Source organism: Montipora capricornis, chromosome 9 (genome assembly GCF_036669925.1).
Source record: "Montipora capricornis isolate CH-2021 chromosome 9, ASM3666992v2, whole genome shotgun sequence".
Classification (NCBI taxonomy): domain Eukaryota; kingdom Metazoa; phylum Cnidaria; class Anthozoa; order Scleractinia; family Acroporidae; genus Montipora; species Montipora capricornis.
Window position 1 is genome coordinate 38,131,471 of NC_090891.1, and position 27,992 is coordinate 38,159,462.

The 27,992-nt window shown below is 40.5% G+C and overlaps 2 protein-coding genes across 3 annotated transcripts; both read left to right on the top strand.

The window, feature by feature from the left end:
* Positions 1-11: 11 nt before the first annotated feature.
* On the top strand, positions 12-27,992 carry LOC138016836 (CWF19-like protein 2). Of its 2 annotated transcripts, none has more exons than XR_011125888.1 (19): positions 12-108; positions 2,325-2,447; positions 3,872-3,937; positions 4,436-4,489; positions 5,211-5,291; positions 5,719-5,853; positions 6,256-6,355; positions 6,435-6,550; positions 7,774-7,817; positions 8,889-9,158; positions 9,273-9,657; positions 10,896-11,102; positions 12,090-12,230; positions 13,431-13,548; positions 14,048-14,142; positions 21,833-21,962; positions 22,257-22,295; positions 23,845-23,961; positions 26,140-26,888. XR_011125888.1 is itself a non-coding variant. In XM_068864013.1 (19 exons), exons 1-19 carry the CDS (start codon positions 19-21, stop codon positions 26,473-26,475), a joined length of 2,634 nt encoding a protein of 877 aa, XP_068720114.1. In that variant the 5' UTR covers positions 12-18; the 3' UTR covers positions 26,476-27,992. The 2 variants fall into 2 exon arrangements, 1 of the variants encoding a protein (XP_068720114.1); XM_068864013.1 differs by having other exon boundaries at positions 21,846-21,962; positions 26,140-27,992.
* LOC138016838 (interferon-inducible GTPase 5-like) lies at positions 15,892-18,775 on the top strand. The gene is made up of 2 exons (XM_068864015.1): positions 15,892-16,246; positions 17,180-18,775. The coding sequence occupies exons 1-2, from the start codon at positions 16,038-16,040 to the stop codon at positions 18,186-18,188; spliced, it is 1,218 nt and encodes a 405-aa protein (XP_068720116.1). The 5' UTR covers positions 15,892-16,037; the 3' UTR covers positions 18,189-18,775.

A 27,992-nucleotide genomic window follows, 5' to 3' on the forward strand; every position in this document is an offset into this window, starting at 1 on the left:
TACCTATGAAATCTAAAGATGGCGGACCTAATCAACTTTGTTTCGAAGAGAGAAATCGATGCTAAAAAAGAACACAAAAGGAAAGCAAGAGAGGAGATCTTGAAAAAGGCAAGTCTCTTCGATGCTTAAATGGTTTCTTAACCTTTTAGTTCTTTTGATTCCGCAAGAATTAGTAGTCGACAAAGTAACGACCTAGGAAAAACGTGAAACAACTTAAGCTTTTAATTTATATCCTAAAGTTTTAAATTTTCTCCAAGTTTGGACAAGCCGTGGAATACACCGCCACTTATTCTTAAATGCGGAAAATTGTTGTCTGTCTACCGGAATTAGTTGCAACGCCATGAAAGAGACATGATGCACACTGTCAAAAATTTCATTTTCTAGCTGTTGGGTATCAAAAAGTGTGACTTTTCTGTGCTTTTTTGGTGCAAACACAAGCAATGTTAACCGTAGTTACTAAAACGTGGAACCAGCCAAGTATCTTTATTAGTACACAGTCAACACCAAACACAGAATCCAGACATAATCTGATGAGAGATTTAGGTTCCTTCTGCAGGTACCGGAGTACAGATTACGTAAAACAAAAGAAACAAAAGACAGAAAACAAAACAACTCCAAATAAAGACTAGTCCCTAGTGACCAAAAATACAATGCTTTCTGGTACATGCAGAAAGACACAAAATTTAGCATGCATGTGCATGAATGAGTTGCGCTAGTGGTCAAGCCAAAGTGTGTCTTCTCAGCTTGGAGGGTGATCCATCTTTCCAACAAGAATGACTCTGGCAGGCAGTTTCCCCTTCTAGCTGTCAACCCACTTTTTCTTGCTTTCACAAAGCACAGCGCACTGGTGGCTCAGTTGGTCGAGCATCAGGCTGTCATGCGGGAGGTCACGGGTTCGAACCTTGCCTGGAAAATAACTGAGGAGAAAGTACTCTCTTTATAATTTCATCTGCAAATGGTTAGACTTTCATTAGTCCTCTCGGATTAGGACTATAAACCGTAGGCCCCATCTCACAAATACCTTTTATGTTCATAAGTTCCCTGTGGAACGTTAAAAAACCCACCCTTTATTCAAGAAGAGTAGGGGATGTTGTCCCCATAAGCCTAAAAGGGACTTTGCCAGTTGCTGGAAGATGTAGATGTAGATGTAGATGAAAAGCAAATACCGTAGTTATTCGGTTATAAGGCGCACGTTTTTTTCAAGAAAAATCTGTCTTTGGGTGGCGAGTTAGTGCTAAAATTGGGGTGCGTCTTATAGCCAAGTATTTTCGCGCAACAAAATCTTAAGATCACAATTTGAGAAGAACTTTCAGTTTAAACAACACAAGAAAAGGACACTAGTTGTCAATTTAAAAAAAGAATAGCGCTTTTAGAGACCTTTAGAACACTAAACGACGTCAAGAGAAAAGTAAACAAACGGAAATTTGCATACATGCTTAAAAGCACGTGCTCGGTAACGTGATACCCATGAAAACAACACAATCGGTTGAACCTTGTTTCGAATTCCGAGAATCGTGTTTGTCGCTCGCATGAAAAGTTTCTTCTCTGAAAAAACAGTGTGGAGATAAAACATACCTTCTTCATTCATCCAGCCTTTCTTGTGCACTGACGGTTGCATCCTTGGTGGCGTGTTGATATTCAGCTGTCGAACACCTTTGAATATGACTTTCGGTGGGAGTTTATCGCCGTTCGCTTTCGCTTGAAGTCTGAAGTCTGAACTCTGACTATTTATTACGTCGGAAGGTTCAAATAAAAGTGTTTGCGTTGTATGTTATGATTTTCAGGTGTCAACTTTTAGCTTTTGTTTTTGCGTATATCATTAAACGTGTGACTTTTTCACTTTGCTTACGTTAACAAAAAGAGTTCGCATGCCAATTGTGTAAGGATAATAATTTTTGTTCTCAAATTCATCACATCCTTTTGATAACTCTCAATTTTCGGGTGCGTCTTATAACCGAGTATTTTCGCGTAATTTTCAGTTTGAGAACTTAGCTTGATTAAATTGCAAAGTTTGGGGTGCGTCTTATAACCGAGTGCGCCTTATAACCGAATAACTACGGTATATGAAAAATTGACTGGTCAACCTTCCAGTCATTACATCTTTTCTTCATTTAAACAGACCGGTCTTAGTGACTATCTTTATTACTAAGTGTACTGTACTCTCCCTCCATGTGACAGGCATTTGATTGCTTTGATATGACTTGATTTACGGTAATTGTTGATTTCAGTTTACAGTGTCCCCAATTAGTGCTCCAGCGCTAGAACGATAACACTTGGATAAAGTTCCTTTCCTTTAAAGTTCCTTACCTTTACTTACTTTCTAGGCAAAGGAAGATTATGAGAGAGAGCAGAGGAAAAAAGAGCGAAGGAAAGAATCTGGAGAAAGTACATGGATGTTGCCAGCTCTGAGCCAGAGACTGACAGAAGAAGCCGAGAGTCATAAAAAGGTGATTTTGAAAGGGTAAACATCAAAATGCTGATCTGAGGTCAGTCCTCAGTTTGTGTGACATAATTTCAGGAGCAGTGATTTCAATAAGTACTGACATTCGACTAAAAGCGTCAGCTAGTTCACTTAGCAAAGTTGGCTACTTTTCCTGAAATTGAAGTAACTAAAGACAGATTCTTTCAAATTTAAGATTAAAATTCATTTTGACAATGTCAACAGTCGGTGGTTACTCTACTCAAACCATCAACCAACTAGAAATTTTATTGAAACCCTGCTGGAGGTGTTATTCCATCAATTTGATGACAAGTACAAGGGACTTGATTGTTCTATTACTGAAAAATAAGTTGTAACAGGTTCTCTTGCATTAATGGAGTGGACATTGACCTATTGACCCTTCAGGTACTCTGGGAGACACCCTTAGTTGACAAGTTAAATAATCTTTTGTTAGACAGAGTAAAATCTGTTAATTAGTGTCACTCCCAAGGGTCAATGGGTTAAAATAAACTTAAGAACTGTTCCACAACATAGGGCATAAACTGGAAAGCCTTGTGAGTACATGTACATTGAATTAAATGTTAACAGTACTGGGCATTTTTTGAGTCTGACAATGACATCTTTCCATCAATTCATGGTGGGTAAAATGAGTACCACTATTACTGGGGACAAGTTGTGCATGCAATGGGATACGAGTAGTGCCTGCCCCTGCCGTGAGTTACGAAAGAAGCTAATGAAAAAGGATCCTTCGGGTTGCCTTCGGCTTTGGTCGGCCTCTTGTCTTGTCTTGTTAATGTTCTGTCCCTCACTTAACAATATGTAGATTTTAGCCAAGCCTAAGAGCGGAGCTCCCATGTTATGTATCCTTAGGCTAGCTTACAATAAGTTAACCTGGCTTGAGCCTGTAATCCAGTTGAGAACCAGTACCTGGTCAGCTGTCAACTTAAAAAAAAAACAACGGCTGACGACGATGAGCTTTAAACTTGAGCCTGCGATATGGTCACATGATATGGGTCAGCAGATACCTTGTTTTGACAGGTGTCAATTAACCATAACGTGGATGTTCAATATCAAAGATGTTTCTGCTAAAAGATGCGGGTTGCACCACAGAGTTTCACATTGGCATACATGGAGGGGTTGCAGTGACCAAAACCAAAAGTTCTCGCACAGATGGGTTACCTTATTTTCTTGCCGGTGGTGCTCTGCACACGGAGCTCCCATATTACCCTCATTAAATTGTTGAGTTTCCTGACCAAAACAAAGATCTTAAAATAATGACATGTAAGCTGCTGTTGCCAGCAAAGCATGATATTTTTTTTCTGTCTCCAGGGAGATCACTGAAGAACTTTGATGATATTTCTTTTCATTTTAAGAACTTACAGATAATGAAAAAGCACAGCAAACTTTAACTACATGTAAATTATTGTTTAGGACACCTTTAAGAGGAAGAAGCACAAGAAAGAGAAGAAACAGAAAAAGGGCAAAAAAGAAAAAAAGGTATCTTAGAATCTGTTCAAATTCTTCAAGAGGCAAGTACAGTAAGAAGGCTTCCAATCCAGAACTCCTAATTTTTGTCATAATTATTTATGGTATTTCACAATAGTGACCTGGTGATCTTGAAAAGAGTTATATATTTGTATCGGTACAATGGCTTTTTTAAATATGGCAGTAGCTGTTTGATCATCATGTTTAAGATAAGATATTTTTTTGGACGTTTTTTAGTGAACTTCTCAAATTTCTTACGAAAAAAAAACTTTACAGAATTCTTCAAAGTTGATGAAATATTTATATGACAAAAAGTCAAAAGTAGTTTGGAGTTTATTTATGAATAAATAAACTGCAAACTACTTTTGACTTTTTGTCATGTTTGAAATGAGAGTTTTACATGTTGAGATTTGTCCAGTTCACTTTGTTGAAAAAAAGTTTTAAATTTACACCTTCAGAGGCCGAACTAAATTTAAAAATTAATAATTTAATTATATTGTATTCTTCCAGCACAAAAAGAAGGCTAAGGATATTCCTGAGGGATCAGCTAGTTCTTCCCAATCTGTAAGTGTGATAATTTCTGGAATAAAATGCGATAAATAATAAAAAATATATAATATTATTAAATTTTCAATCTCAGATATTGCAGCTTTAGCAGTGTGATTGGTTCAGTAGGCCATTTTCGAGTTCATGTCAGTCTCCTCTTCAAAGTCAGTCTAAGTGCGAAGTTTTTGTGATGGTACTTAAGTCCTACTTTACATATGAATGAAAACTAATTTTCATAAGAAAAACTTTGCACTTAGACTCGCTTTGAAGAGGAGCTGAGACATGAACTTGAAAATGGCCTATTCACTCAATCCTGGTTGTCAGCTCTTACGTGTACACCGTAAGACTTTACATGGAAACTGATTGCACCAGTCATTTTGTTTCATTGAAACAATTTCTGGTTATTTTGTGTAGTAAAAACAGAGCAGAGTTTAATGAAATATAATAAACAATTCCATAAATTTGCATTTGTTAGATGTTAGAATTCAGCCAACTTGGTGCCAGTGGGCCTTGTTGGCTATTTACCATCTCATATCCAACAGGTGCTCATGGAATATTGTGATATGGTTGAAGAAGAGGTGTCAGTGTCAAAACCAAAATTACATGTAATATGTGTGCTAATAGAACCAAAAACTCGCACTTTTAATTTTTGTACTTGTGTTTCTGCAAAGGTCACTGATATCAAATCTAACATTACCTGCACATTATATAATCGTTGTTCTCCTTAATTTGTACACAGGAAGATGATGAGTGGATTGAAAAAGGAGCAGACACAACAATCACTGACGCAGGAATATTACCAAACCTTAAACAAGTTCAGGTGAATCAGTCCGTCAGATTTAGAAACAGCAGTAAAATCAACTTTAAAAGTGCAAAGTGAAACTTAGATGCTGTTTCATGTGCAGACAACATCCCTTTTTCCATCCCCTTACTTGCCGAGTATAAGGATTTCAGTTAAAGGTATGGACTTCCTTTCCCATCTATTAAAGTTTATGACCTGATTTCATAGCCTGTTGTCACCTATTGTTCAAAGTGTACAGTGTACAAGGTGGTTGAAAATTTTTTTTTTTGTTTGTTTGCATCATGTCTTGATAACCAAATCATGCTTAAATGCACCAATCAAAGTGAACAATAATGTAGTTCATGTCAGATATCAATTATCTTCTTACCTGGAAGAAGTTACAGTATATTGTATATTGTGTTCTAGTTTTGACAATAGATGTTCTTGAACTGTTTTTATTGGGCAGCGTGATAGCTGGATGCTTTGTCCCCCAATCACATCAAGTAATGAATCTCAGCAAACAATGGAAGTTGATGAAGAAGAAGGCACTGATATCTCAGAGGAAGATGATAGGTTTAAAGCGCTGTCCTGCATAGATAGGGTAAGAATGTTGCATTTTTCCTGGCTGAATGCCTTGTTGTTGTTGTTTTTAATTTCTTCCCAAAATCACAAAAATTTTAGGTTTTGTCGACAATGTGATCATGTAACAATGAACCATTCATTTTCTATTTTACTTGAAACCGTTCGTATTCGTCTAGTTTATACAGGATATAGTTCACCCGTATTGTACAAGGTGAACAAGATGGAATAATTGAGAAATTCTTGCAATTTAGCTCTAAGTTATTTTTTGGAGTGACGTGTTCATTGATGATGCTGTTTTCTCTGCTTATAACCTCCTTATTGATAATTTTGAAAAAAGAAATAAACAGTAGTTCAAGCCTCTTGAATTATACACGAACAGAAGTTGGTTCATTGGCCTATTTGTTTGTCTTCAACTTTCTAGCCAGGGCAGCATCCGAAAGAATTAAACCCATACTGGAAAGATGGAGGAACAGGCTTACCATCCCAACCGGAGGTTGCACAGGATACTACTGTCAGAGAAGGTGTGAAGTTTTTCTCAAGTATAATTTTCGTAACCTGTTCATGGCAATACCTTACTTAAATTTTTTTGGTCTCTTGTAGGAAGTTTAAAAAGTTCATTCAGCAGTGCTTGGTTAAAAAAGGCTTACCAGAGGGCCAAAGAACAGGCGACAGAAGAAAGGAGAAGTTTGGAAGAGATTGTTGCTCAGAGATTTGGAGTAGGTTTTAACACTGGCTAATTATTGCGCAATAATGCAAATTAGGAAATGAAGAACTGATCCTCTTCCTTTCATGGACAATGAAAAATAATAAATTAACGATGAAATAATATATGAAATGGATCATATATGAACTGCGGATATGAAATCAAGTGAAGTTATGATCCTCGCAGTTATGAAAGCAATTTTTGTAATTGCGTAAAGAAGCCTGAAAAATTCAGGACTTCAACGGGGTTTGAACCCGTGACCTCGCGATACCGGCTGCGACGCTCTAACCAACTGAGCTATGAAGCCACTGAAGTTTGGGAGCTGGTCATCTGTGGGTTCTGATGTTCCCGTGAGGAATGAATCAACGATGAAATGATATATGAAATGGATCATATATGAACTGCGGATATGAAATCAAGTGAAGCTATGAAGTCCTGAATTTTTCAGGCTTCCTTACGCAATTACAAAAATTGCGTTCATAACTGCGAGGATCATAGCTTCACTTGATCTCATATCCGCAGTTCATATATGATCCATTTCATTTATTATTTCATCGTTGATTCATTCCTCACGGGAACATCGGAACCCACGGATGACCAGCTCCAACGTCAGTGGCTTCATAGCTCAATTGGTTAGAGCGTCGCACCGGTATCGCAAGGTAACGGGTTCAAACCCCGTTGAAGTCCTGAATTGTTCAGGCTTCTTTACGAGGATCATAGCTTATTTCATCGTTGATTCATTCCTCACGGGAACATCGGAACCCACAGATTGAATAAATTTTAATATTGCACGGAGTGGATCGTTGATTCATTCATTTCGAAAAGTTCCGTTTTCGTCGTCCACACGTACACGCGAAAACAGCGTTTTGAAAAAGTTCCACTCCAGAAAGCGTTTATGAAAAGTTCCGTTTCGGTGATCGTTTTCATCTGATACGTGTGGAGGGAAGAAAAAGTTGCATTTTCAAATGAAAGCGGGATGAGAAGGCAACAGTAGTTTCGTTTGCAGTAGTCTGTTAGGATGTCACGCAACGTTCCCTCAAAGAGAGCGAGGAGCGTTGCGTGACATCCCGAAAGGCGATTGCGGAGAAGACAATGTGCGAGCTGGATCACTTCATTCTTACGTCATCTCTGTAACCCTGACTTTAAATTTATACATTTATTTATTGGTGAGTTTGTTGTACTTCCCTTCAAAATTGGCTCTTTTTGATTTTGTCTTTATTTTTTGTTTTATACAAGTCTGTTGAAGATCTTGAATCCATGATAAAGGAAGCAGAACAAAGGTAAAAATCTACGGTTTCTTGGACTTATTTGGTTTTCAAAAGGAGATAGGGTCGAAACTCTCTTAGTGCACACGCTCGTAAGCATTCAGCTCTACTGACAACTACACGCAAAGCGCGTCTTTTCCGGTGCCCTCACATGTCGCGCGATTCATAATACAGAGATTTACTGAGTATCACCAGAAACCCATGAGGGTTGAAACGTGTAACGGTCCCTTGTGTGCTGGGAAACAAGCTTCTGAATATTCAATTTGCTAAGTACCATATTTGGAACAACAAGAGCGAGGGGTTTCCAAATATGGTACTTAGCACTGAAGCAATCAACCAATCAGCTCGCACTGAATATTCGGAAGCTGTGAACGCGCGTTACACGTTTCAACCCTTATGGGTTTCTGGTATCACGTTTACGTGAAATGCGAACCGCAAAAGTGACCACCTGACCATGATTTTCCCGCCATTTTTCCCGTTTGCCGGCTGCCGCTTGCAGTTTCAACGTGACAATAGGGATTTTCGCGTTTGCCGTATACGTGGAATTTTCTTCTCGTTTTTCTTCTGCATAACAACTTATTTGTGGAAAAAAAAGATCCCCCAAACCATTTTCCGGTACGTTTAAACGGGGAAAAATTAGGTTTCATGGTTACGTACATAACTGACTCCTTACCGCAAATTTCTTCGTGACTCATGTTGGCTCTCTGTTGACTCACAAAACATCTTTATTGAAACTCGCCAAATTTGACAGGTAAGGATTTTCATTTTACATAGTGCCTTTATCTACAAACTATATTTAAAAGACTCACAGTTTTTGTTTTGTTTTTTTTGTCAACGTGATACTCGAGATTAACAGAGTCCATTCCGAGTTGGCGCGGGTCACCCTAAGCTAAAGCCATGCACAAGCTTCACTCCGTTTTACGTGAAACGTGAAACGTGATGCTAAACGTGATGCTAAATCTCTCTACTTCAGTTGCGATCCCGGCAATGCAGGTTACGTTTCAAATCGTTTCAGTACTGGAAGTTTCTATTTGTTCATCTACCACGTAATCTTCCTTCAAAGACACGTCATGTTTTTTTCCTCAGGGAAAGTAAGTATACCGCAAAACCCAGAATCGATGCAAGACACCAAAGCGATTATGGAAAGCGAGGCAAAGATGATGCGAGGAACAGATCAAGGAGTACAGACAGACTTGCTAGACACAGGAGAGAGGGGCATGACCATGACGAAGGCGAGCGCAAGTCTTCCAGAGACACAAAGGAAAGCTGGAGAAGAAGGCCAGAAAGAGAGAACGAAACCAGAGAACGAGCACGAAACGATACCCCAAGGTTCTTACGACCTGACGAAAACAATGGGTAAGTAATAGATTTGTTGTCTACAGTATACAGAGTGAAGGCCAGTCGCGTGTCTTTTTCCCTTGTTAGACCCAATTTGTTCCTTTTTTGATTATTTGATTGTTTCTCAACAAGGTCCTCATTTGCTGGTAAATTCAAACGCCCGGCGACCTCGGCGCAAACCTCGACCTCGTCAACGTGGGACTTTGACTCTAAACAAGAGCCCCATAGTAAAGAGAGCCTCTCGAGTGACCGAACCATGCCCAGACCCTCTGGGAGATGGAAAAAGAAGTTAGAGACTGGATCCGTAAAAAGCTCTTCATCTGGGGAAGTTGATAGAAGGAAAGAAGAAAATGTTCAAGACAGAAACGAAGTGTCCGGCTCAGAAAGCAGCTCGAGTTCGGAGGCAGAAGAGGAAGAAGAAAAAGAGAGAATAATTCTTCCTGCAAAGCAGATCACTGAGACTGATCTGAATGAAATAGGAGCTAAGATTGTCAAGGCAGAGATTATGGGCAATGAGGTGTGTATTGTCCGAAACCAACTCTTTTTAAGATGGCATTTCTTACGCTATATGTGCTGTGCTATATAATTATCAATACAAGTGGTCAGTGGCTTTTATTTGAGTCGTCACATTGAAGGATTTTACCCAGACTCAAAGCATGGTGCAGAATGGCTATTGTTTATAGGACATATACTTGCTTTCTGGCATAAATTACTCTTTTCTCACTTGAACTCCGATGTGGGTTCCAAATGGACTCCAATTGGTTGCGGTTAGTGTCTTACAAATTCAAATCTACAAGAAAATGCTAAGAGTTGCGAACACCCACTGGAATAACAGTTCATCTGACTGTTAGCCCCACTAAACAGAAACTGTATACTCATCTCTCCACCTCGGATGGAAAAGGTAAAGGGTTCTTCAGAAAAATGGACATCGAAAACGACAAGTTTACCGAAAAAACAAATTCAGTTCATTCTGTGTGTTTTACATTTTTACAGAGTAAAATGCCGAAAATCTGCATCTTTTGGCGATAGAAAGCACTACACGAAAGTGTTCATTCTTTCTTCAAACTTTAATGCTGGTCATCCCAGTTTGGTTCTTGAGTAACCGGCTCCAATTTTTCATGTTTGAAGATTAGGAATAATGGAAAAGCTATGACACCAACGGTGCTAAAGCTTTTAAAAAAATTTAGTTTTTTTCAACATCGCTGAATTTTCGCAGCCGTCGTCGTCGATGTCGTCCTTGCTTAAGGTCCCCAATTCTCTTTTTGTACTCTTGTAAACGGGTGGGTAGATGTACGCTCCCAGTTATGGACTCCTAACTGGGGAATGCGTTGCTTCATTTTATGGACAACACTATAGAAATATAATACTTAAATAGAGCGCGTAAATCACCGGTACTGCTCCAAATGCTTCACCCAAATGGCTGCATTTTTGAAGTGACGTCAACTCCACCATGTTGGTGGACAAAAACAAAACATCTCTTATTAGATCCTTTTGTTCGTCCACCAGTTATTGTACATTACGTCATTGTTATCTGTCTCTAGAGATCGGTTGTAAACCACCTATTGATCCATTCACTCAAAAAAGGATTTGCATGAGCTTTACTTTGAATGGTTTTCACAGCACCTCTGGAGATAAGGCAACAGTCTATGTGGCAGGCCTTCAGTGACTGGGATGTTTCTGTAGGCCCGTCTTTGATTACATCAGAACTGCAATAAGGTCGTTTTCTGAGCAATTTTCAACTTTCTCCTTTTCCAGGACTTAGCTGCGAAGTTAAAGTCACAGTTGGACGAAATGAGAAAAACCAAAGATCTTCGGGAATCCCAAACCAAAGAAGGTGGAGCCACAGCTAAACGCACAGAGGAGACTGTAGTACTAACGAGAACAGATGCAGCCGGTAATGTGAGACCACTGGAGATAACAAAAGAACGCGAGTACGCGAAAGGAAAGAAAAAACGACGAAAGGTGATCAAGTCGAAGTGGTAGCATGATGATATCAGGGAGCTTAAGCACGCGCGTTTTTGAGACGCGGACGGCAACCGGAAGTGACGTGTTTTCTCTTTTAACTTCTGTTCACACAGCTACATTTACATTATCAAGTATCTTTACTCCATTAGAAATGATTAGTATAAAAATCTGGGAGACAGCGCTGTCCTGGCACGCGAAATGCTCTCTTCCCGTTGCCGTCCGTGTCTCAAAAACGCGCGTGCTTAAGCTCCCTAACTTTGGTAATGCACACACTATGGACGAGAAATCTGTACGGAATTTTTCGACGGCGAACTGCGGCCGAGCCATTAGCCTTTATTTTGGGTAAAGTCCGACAAATGGCGATATTCACTGTTTATAAACGATTCTTTTGATACAATGATTTAAATTTTGCGACCCACAGAACAAAATAACCTTTGTTTCGACAGCCAATAGATCTCTGGTTGGCCAGGAGCCCATCACCCGGAACGTGCAACTTACCTATTTTCTTGCAACGGCGTTTTCACAAGTAAGGTTATTTTTAGATTGAATTTCCCGCTAATGAGACTCCCACAGGAGCCCGATGACCAATTACAAGAAATTAAGCTGACGTCATAGGGTCACCGAACCGGAACTGCCTTTGTTTTTTGACCTAATTCGCGGGAAGGGCTAGTCTAAAAATAAACCTACTTGTGAAAACGCCGTTTCACAGACGCTGTATGGAAGTTGCACGCTCCAGATGGGCTCCTGGGTTGGCACATTAATGGATTGACGGGGCGCTGAAAGAAAATTTGCTCTTACGTTACTGTTTACATCTTCTCATTCACCTAGAAATTTGCTTCTAAAAAGTTCCTTTCTAACACAAGTTGCTCTCAAAAGTAAAGAAACTTGCCGAAGTTGGCTACCTACCTAATTTCTCCTTCCTCCGGAATCCGAATTTGCCTGAAATTAGGGTGATACCACAAACTGAAGTTTACGTCATTGTAGGTTGACACACACAGTAAGGAAGGTAAAAGAGAGAGGTACTTTGCAGATGATGACAGATATGATTTGAAGGAAATGGTGAGACGAGAAAAGATGCAAACGGCAGAGGACCACAATGCTATGTTAGCCAGACTATCATCCAAGGTAAAGCATTAAACATTTGGGGACTTTTGTTCGAGAGAGACAAGGCGCTCCTTCGATAAGACGTGTCATTCGTATGACCTGAACGTATTTAAATTTTATATGAAAGTGAAAAAGATCTTGGCCGTTAGACTCGGATTTTCCACTAAAGCAACTGCAAAGGAAGCTGGAGAAAATCTATCAGTCAACTGCGATAATCTTTCTAACGTTCATTCCATGACTATTCCGCGGTTCAAATATACGAAATGCGCGCCTTACATAGTAGGCCTTTTCCCTTATGACGTAAACATCAAAATTATTTTGTTAAGTGACCACTATAAACTGACCAGAATGCAATGTTTCAGTAGACACTCAACAAAAGAATTGTGATGCGTTTCGTCAAAAGGGGTACGGTCTATTAGCAAGTACCAAAAATACCATTATACTCTTTGTTTGTCCCTCCAAAATTTCCTTTCTCGTGGGACTAATTTACAATGGTCCCAAGAGAATCTGGAATCAATGCTTATGCAAAATGTTGGAGGGACAAACACAGAGTATTATGGTATTTTTAATACTGGCTAATACATGAACAAGAGTTCGTGCCATTCGTACGAGCGGTTCGTGCCTAGAGTAGAGGCTATGGAAACATCTTTCTTTCACTCGTATATGAGTAACTATAGGGAAGATATCTGTTTACAAACATTGCTTTTGTTATTGAAATGTACCAACCACAGGAACAAAAGACCTTTTTTTTCGACAACCAACGAGGCTCTGGTTGGCACATTAATGGCAATAGGTGACATCAACGATATCTTCCCTGTACACTTATCATACCTATATACCGTTATACCTATTGCTTTGAAAAGGTGAATTTGTCTGTGAAGGATATGAGTATGCTCGCGAAACTGAAATCCTAATGCTCTCAACAATACCTGAGCTGAAGCCAAGGCCATGAAACCACACCCTGCGTCAAATTCCCTCCACAGAGCTCACAATAGACCAATTTCGATATATTAAAATTCAGTCCCAAACAAAAGGCATCATCTCGAGGCTCTGGAGAATAAATATAAGGATTTGTATGAGTTTATTCCCCGAGCCTCGAGATGATGTCTTTTGTTTGGGACTGAATTTTAATATATCGAAAGTGGGCTATTACCTTCGCGGGTCCATCTTTTCTTCCAACGCAGTTCGCGCAATTAGCGAGGGCTTATCTTTTTATTTCAGGCGGCTAGCATGGCAAATTCCGATGACTTCTCGTTAGATGACCACTTTGTATCCTCAGCTGCCAATAAAATCTCTGCTGCTCAGCTGGAAGAACGGGAACGACAAAAGGCTATAAAAGGTATTGGTTATCGAGTACCAGCCTCTACCATTTACCACGAATTGTTAGCAGAAGATAGAGTGTGGCGTACTGTCCAATGTTCAGTGCGCGACACTTCATTTTGGATGCCTTGACCGCTTACTTAGCGCCGCTATAATACGTTTGTTTGTGTACATACGGTTCCACACATCGATTCCGGCTGTAAGATACGCAGTGAAAGGCACGCTACCTTAGGCACATAATCAACCATTGATGCATTCAAAGCACGAGAAAAAGTGTCCTTGAGGCGGGCAATCCATCGTTAACATTTTACACGACGTTGTTGGTCATTCTTGTTGTGAAAAGCCTCACCATGGAAAAAAGAATCTGTTTTGAGTTTCGCTATGACTGTTGAGCGCCCTCTTGTGCTATCGGTCTCTGGCAAACGCGAGAGGGGACCGGAGGAGTAGCTCCTCTCATTGTGCGTACTCGTGTTTGACTTTGAACATTTTAACTGTCTTTCTTCGTTTGTCCAATTCAGAACATAGGCTGTTAGCCGCCCAACTCTCCAAATGTCACTTCTGCTTCGAGAACCCAGATATTGCCAAGCACCTTATTATTGCCATTGGCTTCAAGGTAAAGTGAATTGTGTGCCTAGAAGTACCAATCCGGTGTTGTGACGGTTGCGTGGGAATTCTTCGCGTTCAAATCCCGTCGCTGCGTCCAAATGGATTTCGTTTTGGTGGTACCAAAACCAACTCCGTCCCGCTTTGTTTGTTACAGGTCTTGAACACGGCTCCGAATCTCGGGATCTCTGACCACTTGGCTGCACTGCCTCCTTCCTTAAGTTTCTTACTCTTTGCGTTGCAAAGGGATTCTCCATTAACGATCGCTTGGCCTTAAACCGGCAGAGTGAGATTTTTAAGTGTCTTTCTTAAAGGGCTGTGTCACGACATTGTACCAAATTCAGGGAATATGAACTGGCACTGAACGATAGATTTATTAAAAATATCATCCAGCAGCCGAAAGGCTGAATTGCATGTCTATTTACAATGTAAGTATGAATAGAAAAACTATATAACTATTTGCAGGCTATATGTAAAAGATTATAAAACTATTGGCTTTACGTATACTCATCTATTTGACATTGAGGGAATAAAAGTGTTCAATTAGGTCTGGTAAAAGATGGCTTAGCTCACTTCTGTACACGCTCTAGTTCGTCGCTTAAATAGGCTGGAAAAGCATGATGGAATACAGGCGCGCAATACTCCAGCACAGGCCTAATGCAAGTAGAATAAAAACTAATGATATCATTAATAGGGACCCGTGCGCGCTTCAGCAGAATGAGAAAATACATTGGCTTATTAGCCTTTCTTATGACTTCATGAATATGATAATTTCACTGGAATGCTAGCAATGGTAACCCCTAAGATTTTTGCATGATATACTAACTCGAGCTCTTTGGAATCGACGGAAATAGAATTAAACCGATGTTTTGATTTTTTTAAGTCAATTATTAGCTCTTTACATTTGTCCGCGTTTAAATGGAGTTTGTTTCTTCTTGACCATTGTTCCACCTCGATGACAGAGCACTGAATACTACTATTTCCGGACTTCGGAACAACCTCGGCCAGTGTTGTATCGTCCACGTATTTCCATGCTTTAGCTTCTGGTGGATGGAGATCATTTATCATTAGCAGGAAAAGTCAAGGACCGAGCTTAGTGCCTTGGGGAACGCCAGACCCCACTCAGAGAAACCATCACTAGACAACTTGACACGCTGGCGTCTTTCAAGTAGAAAATTGCAAACCCAGCGGGCTACTCCACGAGGAATGTTCAGTGAGAGGATCTTATCGACTAAAATACGATGATCGATGAGATCAAACATCTTCTTGTAATCCAAAAGTACAATCCTCACTGCAGAACCGTATCCGTCTGTGGCTTTCGCCCAGTCGTGCACCATTGAGATTAGAGCTTGTGTAGTTGATGACTTTGGTATGGCGCCAAACTGGTTTGGATCAATAATATCCAGAACTGCAGGACCCACTTGATTTCGCACGATCTTGTTTGCCCAAGTTCGTCCCTGACGAATTGTGCGTCTCTAGTATAAAAACGGCCCATGGTCGTTCAGGTGATGGAGACCATGTTGAACATCGCATGGTGATTTCTTCGACAAGAGAAGCAAAAGAATAATGGCCAGAGTTCACTGAACTAGCTTCTACTACAAAACTTATGCATTTCTGTTCGGCCAAATTTTGATTTACTGTACATTAAACTTTGATTTGGTACTCCGCCATGTTACCAGTTCAAAGGTCTTCAAGGTTTAGCGGGAAGATAAGACTGATGACATCACAGCCCGAAAAGTTGCCAATGGATACGATTTGCGTTCCGCTTGACAACATCGGGGTTTCAAGGGCAAAACTTCTCTAGGTACATACTCAACTGATAATCGTTGAAAAGGTATTCTGTTTTTGTTGCTGCGTTTTTTAGCTCCAAGTTCGTCTGCTCTTTTTAAAGCTCGGTGCTACATCATGGATGACTTTTCAATTGAATTTTTGGACGATGGCTGGGTGAAAATCGAAATGAAAGAGCTTCAGCGTGAAATTGATGAGAGTGGAGTTTCAAACATCGAGGAGTTTTTGCGCAAGAGACTCGAAAGATGGCGCGAGGTAGAGGTGAATATTGCAGTAACTGGTGACTCAGGCGCTGGAAAGTCAAGTTTTATCAACGCGATACGAGAGTAAGTGTATTCAAACGACGGTAAATGTGGGTTTTCGATCAGACAGTTATGTACCACCTACGTATGTGATTTCTCAAATACTGACTGTACGTGTAGACAAACTTACCTCTTGAGGAGAAATCGAACTAGAAATAGATTTAGAATTCGAATTTTTTTAGAGGGGAAAGGAAAATAAAGTGAGAAATTTCATATTATGCCCATATTTCTGCATAATTTTGGAGTAGTTTCACTTTCACGTTTGAACAAAAAAAAAACCCCGGAAGCGCCTCTGAAAGTTGGACTTTGTCACGCAACCATCGTGACACTTTCAATGCAGTTGTAAAAATATATTTTTTTTATCAATCCAAGTGCGTCGTAATAAGAAAAACTTTAAAAATGCCATCTTCAGCCTTAAGTCTCATTCGAGAAAGCGAAAAAGGAAATTTGAAATAATCACTGCAAGAAATTGATTTTCATAAGCTTTGGTATTGACTTTGTGACTCGTATATCTCAGAGGGGTCAGGTTCTTTGTAGCCTCAATCCATGCTTGACCATTGTAGATTTTATGTTAATCTGTTCATTTTCCATCATAACTTAAGGGTTTCTCTTTGGCTTGCTTAACTTCTCACTGATACTATACACAAGACGATTCAATTTGGATGCTGTGCATCTATGTTATCCTTAGTATATGGGTCCTAGCCTGGCGAGGAATACTCAAGGATAGGTCAAGCTAGACTCTTGTGAGAAACAGATTGGGGGTTGTTGGACGAGATGATTTAATTACAATAAGGTTTCTCCTGAGAAACCCAAGAGCCTAATTACCCCTTTCTGCAATTTGTAGATACATATGGGCACATGTTTCACCCAGCAAATCTATCTTTTCAAAAAAATATATAAGTTGTTGTCGACCTAAAAATGGGGTAATTGTAAAACAAATGCTTCAATTTCTGCTAGACTCAAAGACGACGATCAAGGAGCAGCAGAAGTTAAAGTTACCGAATGCACTAAAGTGCCGACTGCCTATGATCACCCCACTAACCCAAAGATCAAGTTTTGGGATCTTCCTGGGATAGGCACTCCAAACTACCCTGACCTGGAAACTTACGTCCAGAGAGTAGAACTGGAGAAGTACCATGCCTTTCTCATCTTTACAGCAACGCGATTCACCGAGAACGATCGAAAACTGGCTGTGAAAATCAGAGCGATGCAAAAGAAATTTTTCTTCATCCGCACAAAAATTGACGAAAATGTCAGAGCTGAGTCACGCAAGCGGTCGTTCGATGAAAATGCCATGCTGGCCACAATAAGACGCGACTGTTTGGAAAATCTAGGCGACCTACTCAGTCAGGAAGAAGATTTATTCTTGATAAGCAATCACGAGCCGAACAAGTGGGATTTTGTCCGACTAACCGCAGCTATTCTAGACGCTCTTACCCGATATCAGCGAGAGAGCATGACCTTATCCCTCGGCAAAGCAATTACAAGATCGTCGACGGAAGTTTTTCAGAGAAAAGTTGATGTCCTCAAAGGGCGCATATTGATAGTTTCTGCAGCATCTGCAACCGCCGCCCTCGTTCCTATACCTGGCCTATCTTTTGCCGTTGATGCCGCTTTAATACTAAAGGAGCTCAGCCTTTACAGGTCTCAACTTGGTCTCCCCGAGATAGGGTCCGCCGAATTTACGAGGCTACATCTTGCCACCAGAGAAAAGGTCGTCAAAGTTGGGTTAACCACTACTGCACAGCTAAGCGGGTTTCTGGCGCCTTATGCCGCGGAGGCAGCCGTTGAAGAGGTCACAAGGTACCTTCCTTTTATAGGTTTGGCTGTAGCAAGTGGTATGTCATTTGGAGCAACGTACTATGCCCTATGTAGGCTTTTGGGAGCGGTTGAACAAGCAGCTTTGTGTGTCCTAAGGGAAGCTGCGGAAAAAACAGCTGCCGATTTTGAATTAGACATTGATTAATATCTTGTTTATGATTCGCTAGTGTGCCGCATTATAACGAACAAAAATTAATTAATTAACTGAAGAAGTAGACCACATTAGACAGCAATGGGAACAGTGTCTAGAATAAAATCAAATCAAATCAAATCATGTATTTAACACCCAAAACGTTTCCGGCATAAAACGTAGGAAAAAGCAAGATTGAAGTAAACCCCGCTTTCTTTGGTAAGTTCATGTGAAATGATTGTAAAAAAAAGTATTTTGCAGAGGATTATACTGGTTAAGTTTACAAAGTCCTATGGCTTGTATCTTTCCCATAATACACTGCACGTCGTCCTTACATTGCTGGGAGTTGTTGAGTCCATTTTACACACTCCAACATCTGCAGAACCAACAACTCCAAACAATGTTGGTAGTTTTTGTGTCCGCTTGTATGGGACTTAGTAAGTGAGTAAGGCCTTGAGTAAGTCGGTCCGTTTGCACGGGGCTTAGTAAATAGTTTTCGCAGTTACTTTTTCTTTAAAGCAAATGTCGAAATTATTTTATGGATGTATCTACTTTGTTAATTTTCGCCCGACTATGAATTATGTATTCAAGTATTAATTATATGTGACTGTGTTATTTGACTACTTTATTTATGTAACTATATTAGTTATCTGACTATGGCTTTGACTGTCGACTCTGAACTAGGCGATTTTCGATATATTAAAATTCAGCTTGGCAGTGAGGCCGTGAGGACAAAGACAAAGGAAAGTGGATGATATGTAAATATATTTCACAATCGTGACATTCATTCCCACGTGTTTCTACTGTTTTTGTCCTCACTGCTTCACCATCAAGCTGAATATTTGATATTTCGAAAATGGCCTATTCTTTTCGCATCATCAGTTTTGTTAAATAATTTTGTTAACCATTCGGCTGCCATCTTGTTTTCATCAACATGTTAATGTGTTGCTATCTCCGTGGATAACCTCATATAATGCGCGTGCGTGGCCCCAACAATGTTGGGGCCAATGTTGGAGCTGTGCAAACGGAACCAACATTGTTGCGCTATTTCTCGGCGATCACGGAACAAAAGAAATGTTGGCAGTTGTTGGCTCAAAAGTTTGACCAGTTTCAAACTTCGCGAAACAACACGGAACAACATGCAACAGGGTGCGCAAACGGACGCAACATGTAACGCCCAACAATGTTGGAAGTTGTTGGCCAACGATGTTGCAATGTTGGCAGTTGTTGGCTCAAAAGTTTGACCAGTTTCAAACCTCGCGCAACAACACGGAACAACATGCAACAGGGTGCGCAAACGGACGCAACATGTAACGCCAAACAATGTTGGAAGTTGTTGGCCAACGATGTTGCAATGTTGGCAGTTGTTGGCTCAAAAGTTTGACCAGTTTAAAAAACTTCGCGCAACAACACGGAACAACATGCAACAGGGTGCGCAAACGGACGCAACATGTAACGCCAAACAATGTTGGAAGTTGTTGGCCAACGATGTTGCAATGTTGGCAGTTGTTGGCTCAAAAGTTTGACCAGTTTCAAACTTCGCGCAACAACACGGAACAACATGCAACAGGGTGCGCAAACGGACGCAACATGTAACGCCAAACAATGTTGGAAGTTGTTGGCCAACGATGTTGCAATGTTGGCAGTTGTTGGCCCAAAAGTTTGACCAGTTTCAAACTTCGCGCAACAACACGGAACAACATGCAACAGGGTGCGCAAACGGACGCAACATGTAACGCCCAACAATGTTGGAAGTTGTTCAATGTTGGCCAACAATGTTGCGTTGGTTTGCACGTGGGTTTAAATTATTTATGTTATACTCAACATAAAATTGCGTAAGTTTCGGATTGGGTGATGACGAATGCACAAATAGAGTGCAGTGGAGGCTATAGAGTGCAATACGGACGTTGTTGTGGAAACAAAGCAATGGAGTGATTTTGTTAACTATAAAATTCTCTTGCATTTCGTGATTTATGGTTACTTGTGATGTTTGAAAGTTCTCAAGTTACACAAAGTTAAGCAATTTTGAGAAATTTGTTCCTAAGAGCGGTGAAGATTCAGTATTGTAGCCAACCAAAAAATACGTCATCAAGTGTGTATAAAATGGAAGCCTCAGGGTTGGGATTGAAACAGGCCTGAGTTTGCTATACATGATCGGCGTAATTTAACACTCAAGGCACCATGCAGTCAATGAATTTTTTTGTTATGAACTGTGGGAAAAATGCTGGAAATCAATGTGTACTGTTGCTATGAGTATGTGTACTTTGATTTATACTGATCACATCAAAGGACTAAATAGCTGTTATGACCTGGTACAAATTACTTGCGATTGGTAATCAAATGTATTCTACATTGTCACCGCCAATGTACAGGGGAGCCGGGTGCATGTAATTAATACAAATAGGATTATCATTAACGGTTGCTATGTCTGAAAAAAATTACCAGCTCAATTATAGTGAAAGCTACACAGGTAATCGCCATGATAGTGATTCAATAATTGAGGGATATCAGTGCAGTATGCCTTTTAGTATGGACAGGGCTTTTGAAACTCTCTTGCCGTCGCTACGATTACTGTAGATTTCACTCTTATCTGTCAGTCAGTTTCAATAAGCATTATTTTTATGATAAAAGATATTTTTTGCTGTACTGTGACAGTTTCACGATCTTTGTTTTCACATGCAACATAGTAGCCATTATGCGTGCTACTTTTAATTGAAATTGCTGTGCAATGTGAATTGAGACTCGCAGCAGCATGCAGAGTTACCGCCCGAATTACGATCTTAGATCGTCAAGTTTCATCATCTAAATGGTCCCTCCTCAAAAGCGCTGTGAAGCTATTCAATGTTTTTGTAATCTCTTCTATGGTTGGGATAGTCTTTTTTACCCTTTTAACCTTTTCCTTTCTGAGAGTAAGTCTTACAGATTTTACTCTGTCTAACGCTAAACGATTTTACTCATCAAGGGGAGGGGGGAATAGATTAACAACATCTACGAGCACTCAAAAACTCAGGGGTCGCGGAGTACGTTTGAAAGTGTTGGAGGGGGCATCACGAAAGTGTGAGGGGAGGGCTGAATGAGTTTTTGATCCACTTTTGAAATTCAACCGATCAAACAGATATCAATTAATCCTGTCCTTAGTTCTTCAAGTCTCTTTGCTGTAGGAAAAGTACCGGTTTGTAGTTCCTTGTTGCTTCAAGAACGAGTAGTTTGTTGTTGCTTTAAGGAGTAGTAGGTCTTAAAGTAAGACTTCTTCGAGTAGTCCCTTGTTGCTTCAAGAACTAGGTGTAACATGTTTGCTTCATTGTTATTTTTGTGGAAATCATGGCTGACTGTCATTTGTTGAACTAACTGACATACAATTGGTAATTTGACAAGAATTTGCCATATTTGCCAAAATTGCCATATTCGCCAGATTCGCTAACATGGCTGGCCACCACGTATTGAACTAATTTACAATTTACATACATTTGGCGATTTGACAAGAATTTGCCCTATTTGCCAAAATCGCCATATTCGCCAACATGGCTGGCCACCTTGCATTTGGCTATTTTAATAATAGAGTCAAATTCCCAAACGATATTTTACAGCATTGTTCTGTACAGCAACATGGCCGCCTTGACGTCAAAAGCAAAGCATCAATACTTGTTGACTTGTTACAGTTACCTTTGTTAGGTTTATTTGGCGGTTCCGTTACACCAGTCGCTGACAGAGGGCCATTGTCTGATCGTCCCAATGCAACACTGTTCAGCTTCTACGCTATTGGACGAGGACGTGTGGAGTGAAATAAAGGTTTGTATGTGGGTTGCGTTTGTTTGCAAATAGACCTCAGGCTAATAGGCTAACTCAATTGTTGCGGTCACACTTTAGAGAAACACTGGGTAGGTTTACAGTACTCCAATGTCAACTCTCTCTGATGTTTTTTAATCCCTAGGGAAACATTGAACAATAGAACTTGATTGAACACCAGTGGTAAACCAACGAATTTATATAGTCTCTTTAAAATGCTTTGGTTTACCATCTTTATCACCGCTCTTTGTGTTTTATTTTTAATATATGATAGTGTTTCATCTTTTTGTTTCTCAGATTTATAAGAAAGAACTCACGAAAATGTTTGAAGAAATGGTAAGCGATGTGTAGCATCAATTCTCCTTTTTGTGTTACAAACATTTTGTAAGCATACACGCGAGTTATGATATAATGTTGTCGTTCGTCATCAACCATGTTCCCAGGGTCCTGTCTTTCTCCCTCGAGCAAGTACCCTGGTTGCAGCTGGTCACGTGCCTATGACCAAATGCCAAGCTCCCAACTTCAGTGGCTTAATAGCTCAATTGGTTAGAGCGTTGCATCGGCATCGTGAGGTCAGGGGTTCAAACCCCGTTGAGGTCCTGCATTTTTCAGGCTTCTCTACGCGATTGCTAAAATTGCGTTTATAACTGCGAGGATCATAGCTTTACTTGATTACTTGACTTAAGTTTTCCTAGTAATCAGTTCTATCTGATTGTTTTTCTTTTCCAAATGGCGCCCACGTTCTTAAGGTAGACTTCAAGTTGTGCAGCTTTCGGGTGATACAAACGTAATTAAAAGTAAAACAAGTAATTTGTCTGGAAGCGTTGTAATTGAGGAAAGATGTAGTGGAAGTACTTCAAACAGGATACGGAAGATAATTACCTTGTCTGAGATTAACAGTTTCATTTCCACTCCCTACTCAGCTCAGTAGATGAGTTCAGTGGAGACAAATGCACCTCCCTTCATTTATCTTTGTGTAATCTGCAAAAATCTAGCAGACACGTTGCCAGCCGCAACAAGGGTACTTTCTCGAGGGAGGAAGAGAGAGGACCCTGGGAACAAGGTTGGTTGGTCATAACGTTTTGTACATTTCTCGTGCTTTCGTGACTAAGGTATGACAGTCACCGCTAGTTTTAATTACTTCGAGGAATCAGTTTGAATAAGTTTGCAGTAACTCAAAACATTTGTGCCACAACGATCACGTTAGAGGTTGGGTTAATTCGAATGGGGTAGTTTTTACGTGCCTTGAAAAGTCGAAGTGATGGGTTTTATGTATAATGACTCGGAAATATTTGAAAAAATTCCCACGCCTTGTAACTGTAGTCGAACGTCTGGCCTTCCGATTACTAGTTCGAATGCTCTACCATTTGGCTACAGGAGACTTATGGGAGCTACCCCATTAAAAGTTACTTCGCGTTTGGTTTAGTTTTGGTTTTTTATCAAATTATGTCGAATTTCTCCGCCTATGAGAAGCAAGTTCACTTCCAATTGGCTCATTTGGTTGTCCACGTCCTCCCTGGTTGGTCAGAGCTAATTACTCTGTGTTTAATCTTATAGAGCGGTTTTCAATTGAGTGTCGAAAGTAATTAGCGAATTACTTTGGTTTTGCATCTACTTCACTCTGTGATTCATTCAAAGTTCTCTGGCCACTTTTTCAACCAATCACAAGTGAAAGCAAAACCAATCGTGGCTCACGCGTGCACGTTTTCCCGCGCTTTGTGTCGGCTACGTGTAATTACTTCGGGTTTTGATTGGTTTACTGGATTGTCTCCGTCCTTTTTGATTGGCCAAAGTAATTACTTTGGTTTTGGTTTTACGACACTCATTTGAAAACCGCTCTAACACTCATCAGACAATCTCAGCCTATGTTAATTATTTCTTACAGGAACAGGACGTGGTTTTTCTGGAAACGTGTAAGCAGCTTAAGAAACAGCGTCACATGATCATTGAGTGTATACCGCTGGCAAAAGAAATCGGGGACATGTCCCCTATTTATTTCAAGGTAAAGTTACAATATGGGATTCGGCTGTTGGAAGTCATATTTGTCGATTAGGGCGGAGGGGTAGAGTTGTGACGCTGGGATTTGGTGTACAACGGACGATAAAAGGAGATGAAAGTTGGCCGTCGAGAGAACAGTTTGAAGGGGAGTGCTTTAATCCAAGTGCTTTCATCTAAGCTGTTTAGAAAACGTCTCTGTCCAATTTTATGAGCTATTGTTGATCGCGCCATTAAATGTCAAAAGCCTTACAGTTGTAAGAAATAGGCCTTTTTTGATATATTAAAATTCAGCTTGAAAGAGAGGTTTAGATGATAAAAGCAAAGGAGAGTGGATGATATGTAAACATTTTTCACATTCATTCCCAGGTGTTTCTATTGTTTTTGTCCTCACTGCCTCACTATCAAGCTGGATATCTGATATTTCGAAAATGGCCTATGGTGAAATTCCTTAGACATACAGAACGAAAAGCATCCTGTCTTAGCGCAGTTCCATTTTTTTTTTTTTTCGCTTAAAAAATTGCATGGTTTTTGGAATACATTGACGGAAAAAGTTTCATCAGTTGGTCAAATCCTCGATTTCTGTGACCTTCTAAGGGATAAATAAGGTAACTTGTGCAGCGCGTAAAATGTGTTGTCCTGGCTTTAGGGGAAAACCCTTGCCTTGTCGCGTGCCAGACCAGTATACAAATCCCGCGAAAACGAAAGCGGACGATACCCATCGTTTTAAACCAAGGTCGTGACCCGGTTAAAAAACTTGATCGACCAAAGCCATCAAAAAAGGTTTCCTTCCAGAGGAACCAATAAAATACAGTGCATCAACAACCCAACCGATCGAAACGCCGGGTTGACCCTAATAGAACTCTACCCAAGGCCCCGTCCACAAGTTTCGAAAAGGGTAACCTCCACCTATAGGGCACGCGCGCGCATGCGTTCTCTATGGCACCTTTGATGTCATCGCAGTCGAAAACCTTCCTTTTCAATAGGGAAACTGGGATAGCTGAGTGGTTAAAGCACTCGCCTCCCACTAATGTGGCCCGGGTTCGATTCCGGACTCGTAGCCATCTGTGGGTTAAGTTCTTTACTCTGCTCTGAGAGGTTTTTCTCCGGGTACTCGCCTCAAAAACCGTCTTCTCTAAATTCCAATTCGATCGGATGCAGGACTTCCCTGAAAACCACTTTCGCGTGAGTGGTGCTTCCTGGATAAATATCAAAGTTTTTTTTTTTTAATTTAGTAAACCTCCGTTTTCAAAAGTCTAGTCTGGAGAGCGTTTTCAAGCCGTAAACGTGAAGACGGGAGGCAAAAACGGAAACAAAGTCTCCCCTTTCGAAGATATCCGGGTACATGTGGGTGGCGCCTAAGTAAGGTAGAGGACGTTTGCAAGTAACAATGGACGAAAGAAGCTAATGAGAGATATGCTGTTTGTGTCATCCAACATGGCGTCGATGACGTTCAAATTCGATGGGAGAACATTAACATACAACAAAAACAAGCTATGCTTTATTAGTATCACCCAACTAGTGGACTAATGCAAATCCTGCATTTTGATTGGCTACACTACTAGAGGACTATTAGTAATAGTCCTCGAGTACCGAAAAGCGTGGCTCTTTCTTTCGTTTTATTCCCAAATAAATATTCCTTCAACTTGCATTTGCTAACTTTGTTATTGCCTTTTCTGTCCGACTAGTTGGGTGATACTAAAACAATTAGACCCTTCGCCCTCAAGGATGACGGGTCAAAAGCCCATTCGGCTTCGCCTCATGAGCTATTGACCCGTAGCCCTTGCGGGCTACGGGTCTAATTGTTAATTAGTATGCTTTATGTAAAGAATTCTAATGAAGAGTAGTGTTTTATCAGTTTTTAAAGAACATGAACGTGATGTTTTGTCTGTGATCTGATTCTCGGATTTCACATGACGTCACGGCCGCCGTGTTGGTGTCCCCAAACAATGAAATGGTGGCCATGTTGGTGTCCCGATCCAATCCTCCGGAAATTGAAAGCTATTATTATGCTAACCTCTTCTTTTGTTTTCGTTTAAAACATGGCTGTTGATCACGTGAGTGAAAACCAAGAATAGGTTGCTCCGCTCATAAATTATTAATGCGTTTTTGAAGTTGTTGTAACTTTAATTTTGTTCCACTTCTTTGAGGTTTATTTTCTCTTGTACTCATTTATTATCAACAGAAAGCCATTTTGGAGTCAGACACCGAGTGGGCACAAAACAAAAAGCTGATCGACACAAGCAAGAAAGGACTTCGCGCGGCAGTCCCCAAGGGTCTGCCATACTTCAGCGTCGAGTTTGGTTTGGACGGTGGATTTGCTCATGTCATCGAGGAAGAAGATCTGTTCCCACATTACTTTGGCAAGGAAATCGTAGGAGGAATGTTGGACCTCGAACCGCATCGATGGAGAAAACCGCGGAAAGAAAATTTCGAAGAGCATAAGAAGAAAGTGTTACAATTCGGCGAGTGGTGGGAACCATTTGACTGGACAAAGAAGATCGAAAGAACCAAGTGTTAGCCTGAAGAAGATGTAAGATATTTTAAGACATTCGGGACAATTAAGGCGCCCACTGGGTGTGAGATTTCCCAGGTTTCTTTTTGCATCGCTTTCACCAGAAATGAGAGTTCCTTGTACTGTTTGAAACTAAAACCGCAGTGTGGGAATCTTCCCCCCCGAAGGGAAACATTAAAAAACTAAATTTGTACGAGCAACTATGTACCACTTCACAAGAAATGCGCGTCTACGAGAACGGAACTGTATTTTCATCAACAGATCACGGCTCTCACATTACCACGCGACTGGTGCGGCGATGTACCGGTTAAAGACTGGAGTTTGCCCTACCCTTCACCCCCCACGAAGTAAAAAATCAGGGGGGAGGACCGTTCCATTCCTTGTCACACCGAAACGACAGGATGGCATGATATCACCTATGTCTGCTTTTTATTCGATTTTTCGCCGAACTTTCGACAGTACGAGTAGTGGAAAGCACGAATAAGGGTTAATAACAAACACCTGTATGGATGCAAGGCCATCGTACGTCCTGACTAATCACCACCAAATATCTTCCACCAAAACATCGACTGCGAGCAGTCTCTCTGTTGCTTGAAAATCCGCCGAGAGAACGTGATATGCGAGGGGCGAAGCCGCGAGTAGAATCACATAGAATTCTCTCCCCAAATATCCTTGCAACGTTATTTTGGTCATTTAAGGACGGTGCCTACTATTGTTATTGCGCATACGTTCTGCGCATCTCGAGACACTCGGATTTCCTATGGGTGGTGCTTATTAAGACAGAAATATTTTTGCGCGGCTTAAAGCTATGCGGCGAAAGCAGAACTTAGCAAGGCTCTTGGAATCCAAAAAGAAAATTGGGAGTAACCGCGCATTTTTCATAGATAATCAAGGTTCAGTTTGGAAAAGAACGCCATACATAGCTTTGTAATTTAAAGCTTTCTTCAAATATTGTTGATTATCTTTGAAAAATGCGTGGTTACCCTCCAATTTTCTTCTTGGATTTCAATGACACTTGTAAAGATCTACTTTTCCCGCATATTTAGTAAATCGCGCGAAAATACCTTTGAATTAGTAGGCACCCGTCCTTAAGAACCACTTTTCGAAAAAAGATCCAATCTTCCCAAAGAAGCAAGGAAATATCCACTCAAAAAAACTGCAAAACCTTCTTCTTTGTGTTCATCCTAGAGTACACCACAAAAACAGATGCAAATGTCTTTATTCACCGGGGAGGGGAGTGACAAAATTTGAAAAATCAAAACCCTGAAGAAAACCAATATACCTTTTAAAATCGCGTGATGCGGCCCATTGAAGTCGGGATTAAATTTTGGGGCCGCTTTTTAGTGACTACAGAGGAAGGCTGTCAAGCACAAAAATGGCTCTGTTGTCACGGCTTTGTGATAAAAAACATTTTTTAAAGAATAATCCGATTGCAATTTGCTATTTATTTTGGAGATATTTCATTGGCGTTCCTGTTGTTTTACTGCAAGTAAACGTTTGTGTCGATAACACCTGTGAAAAAA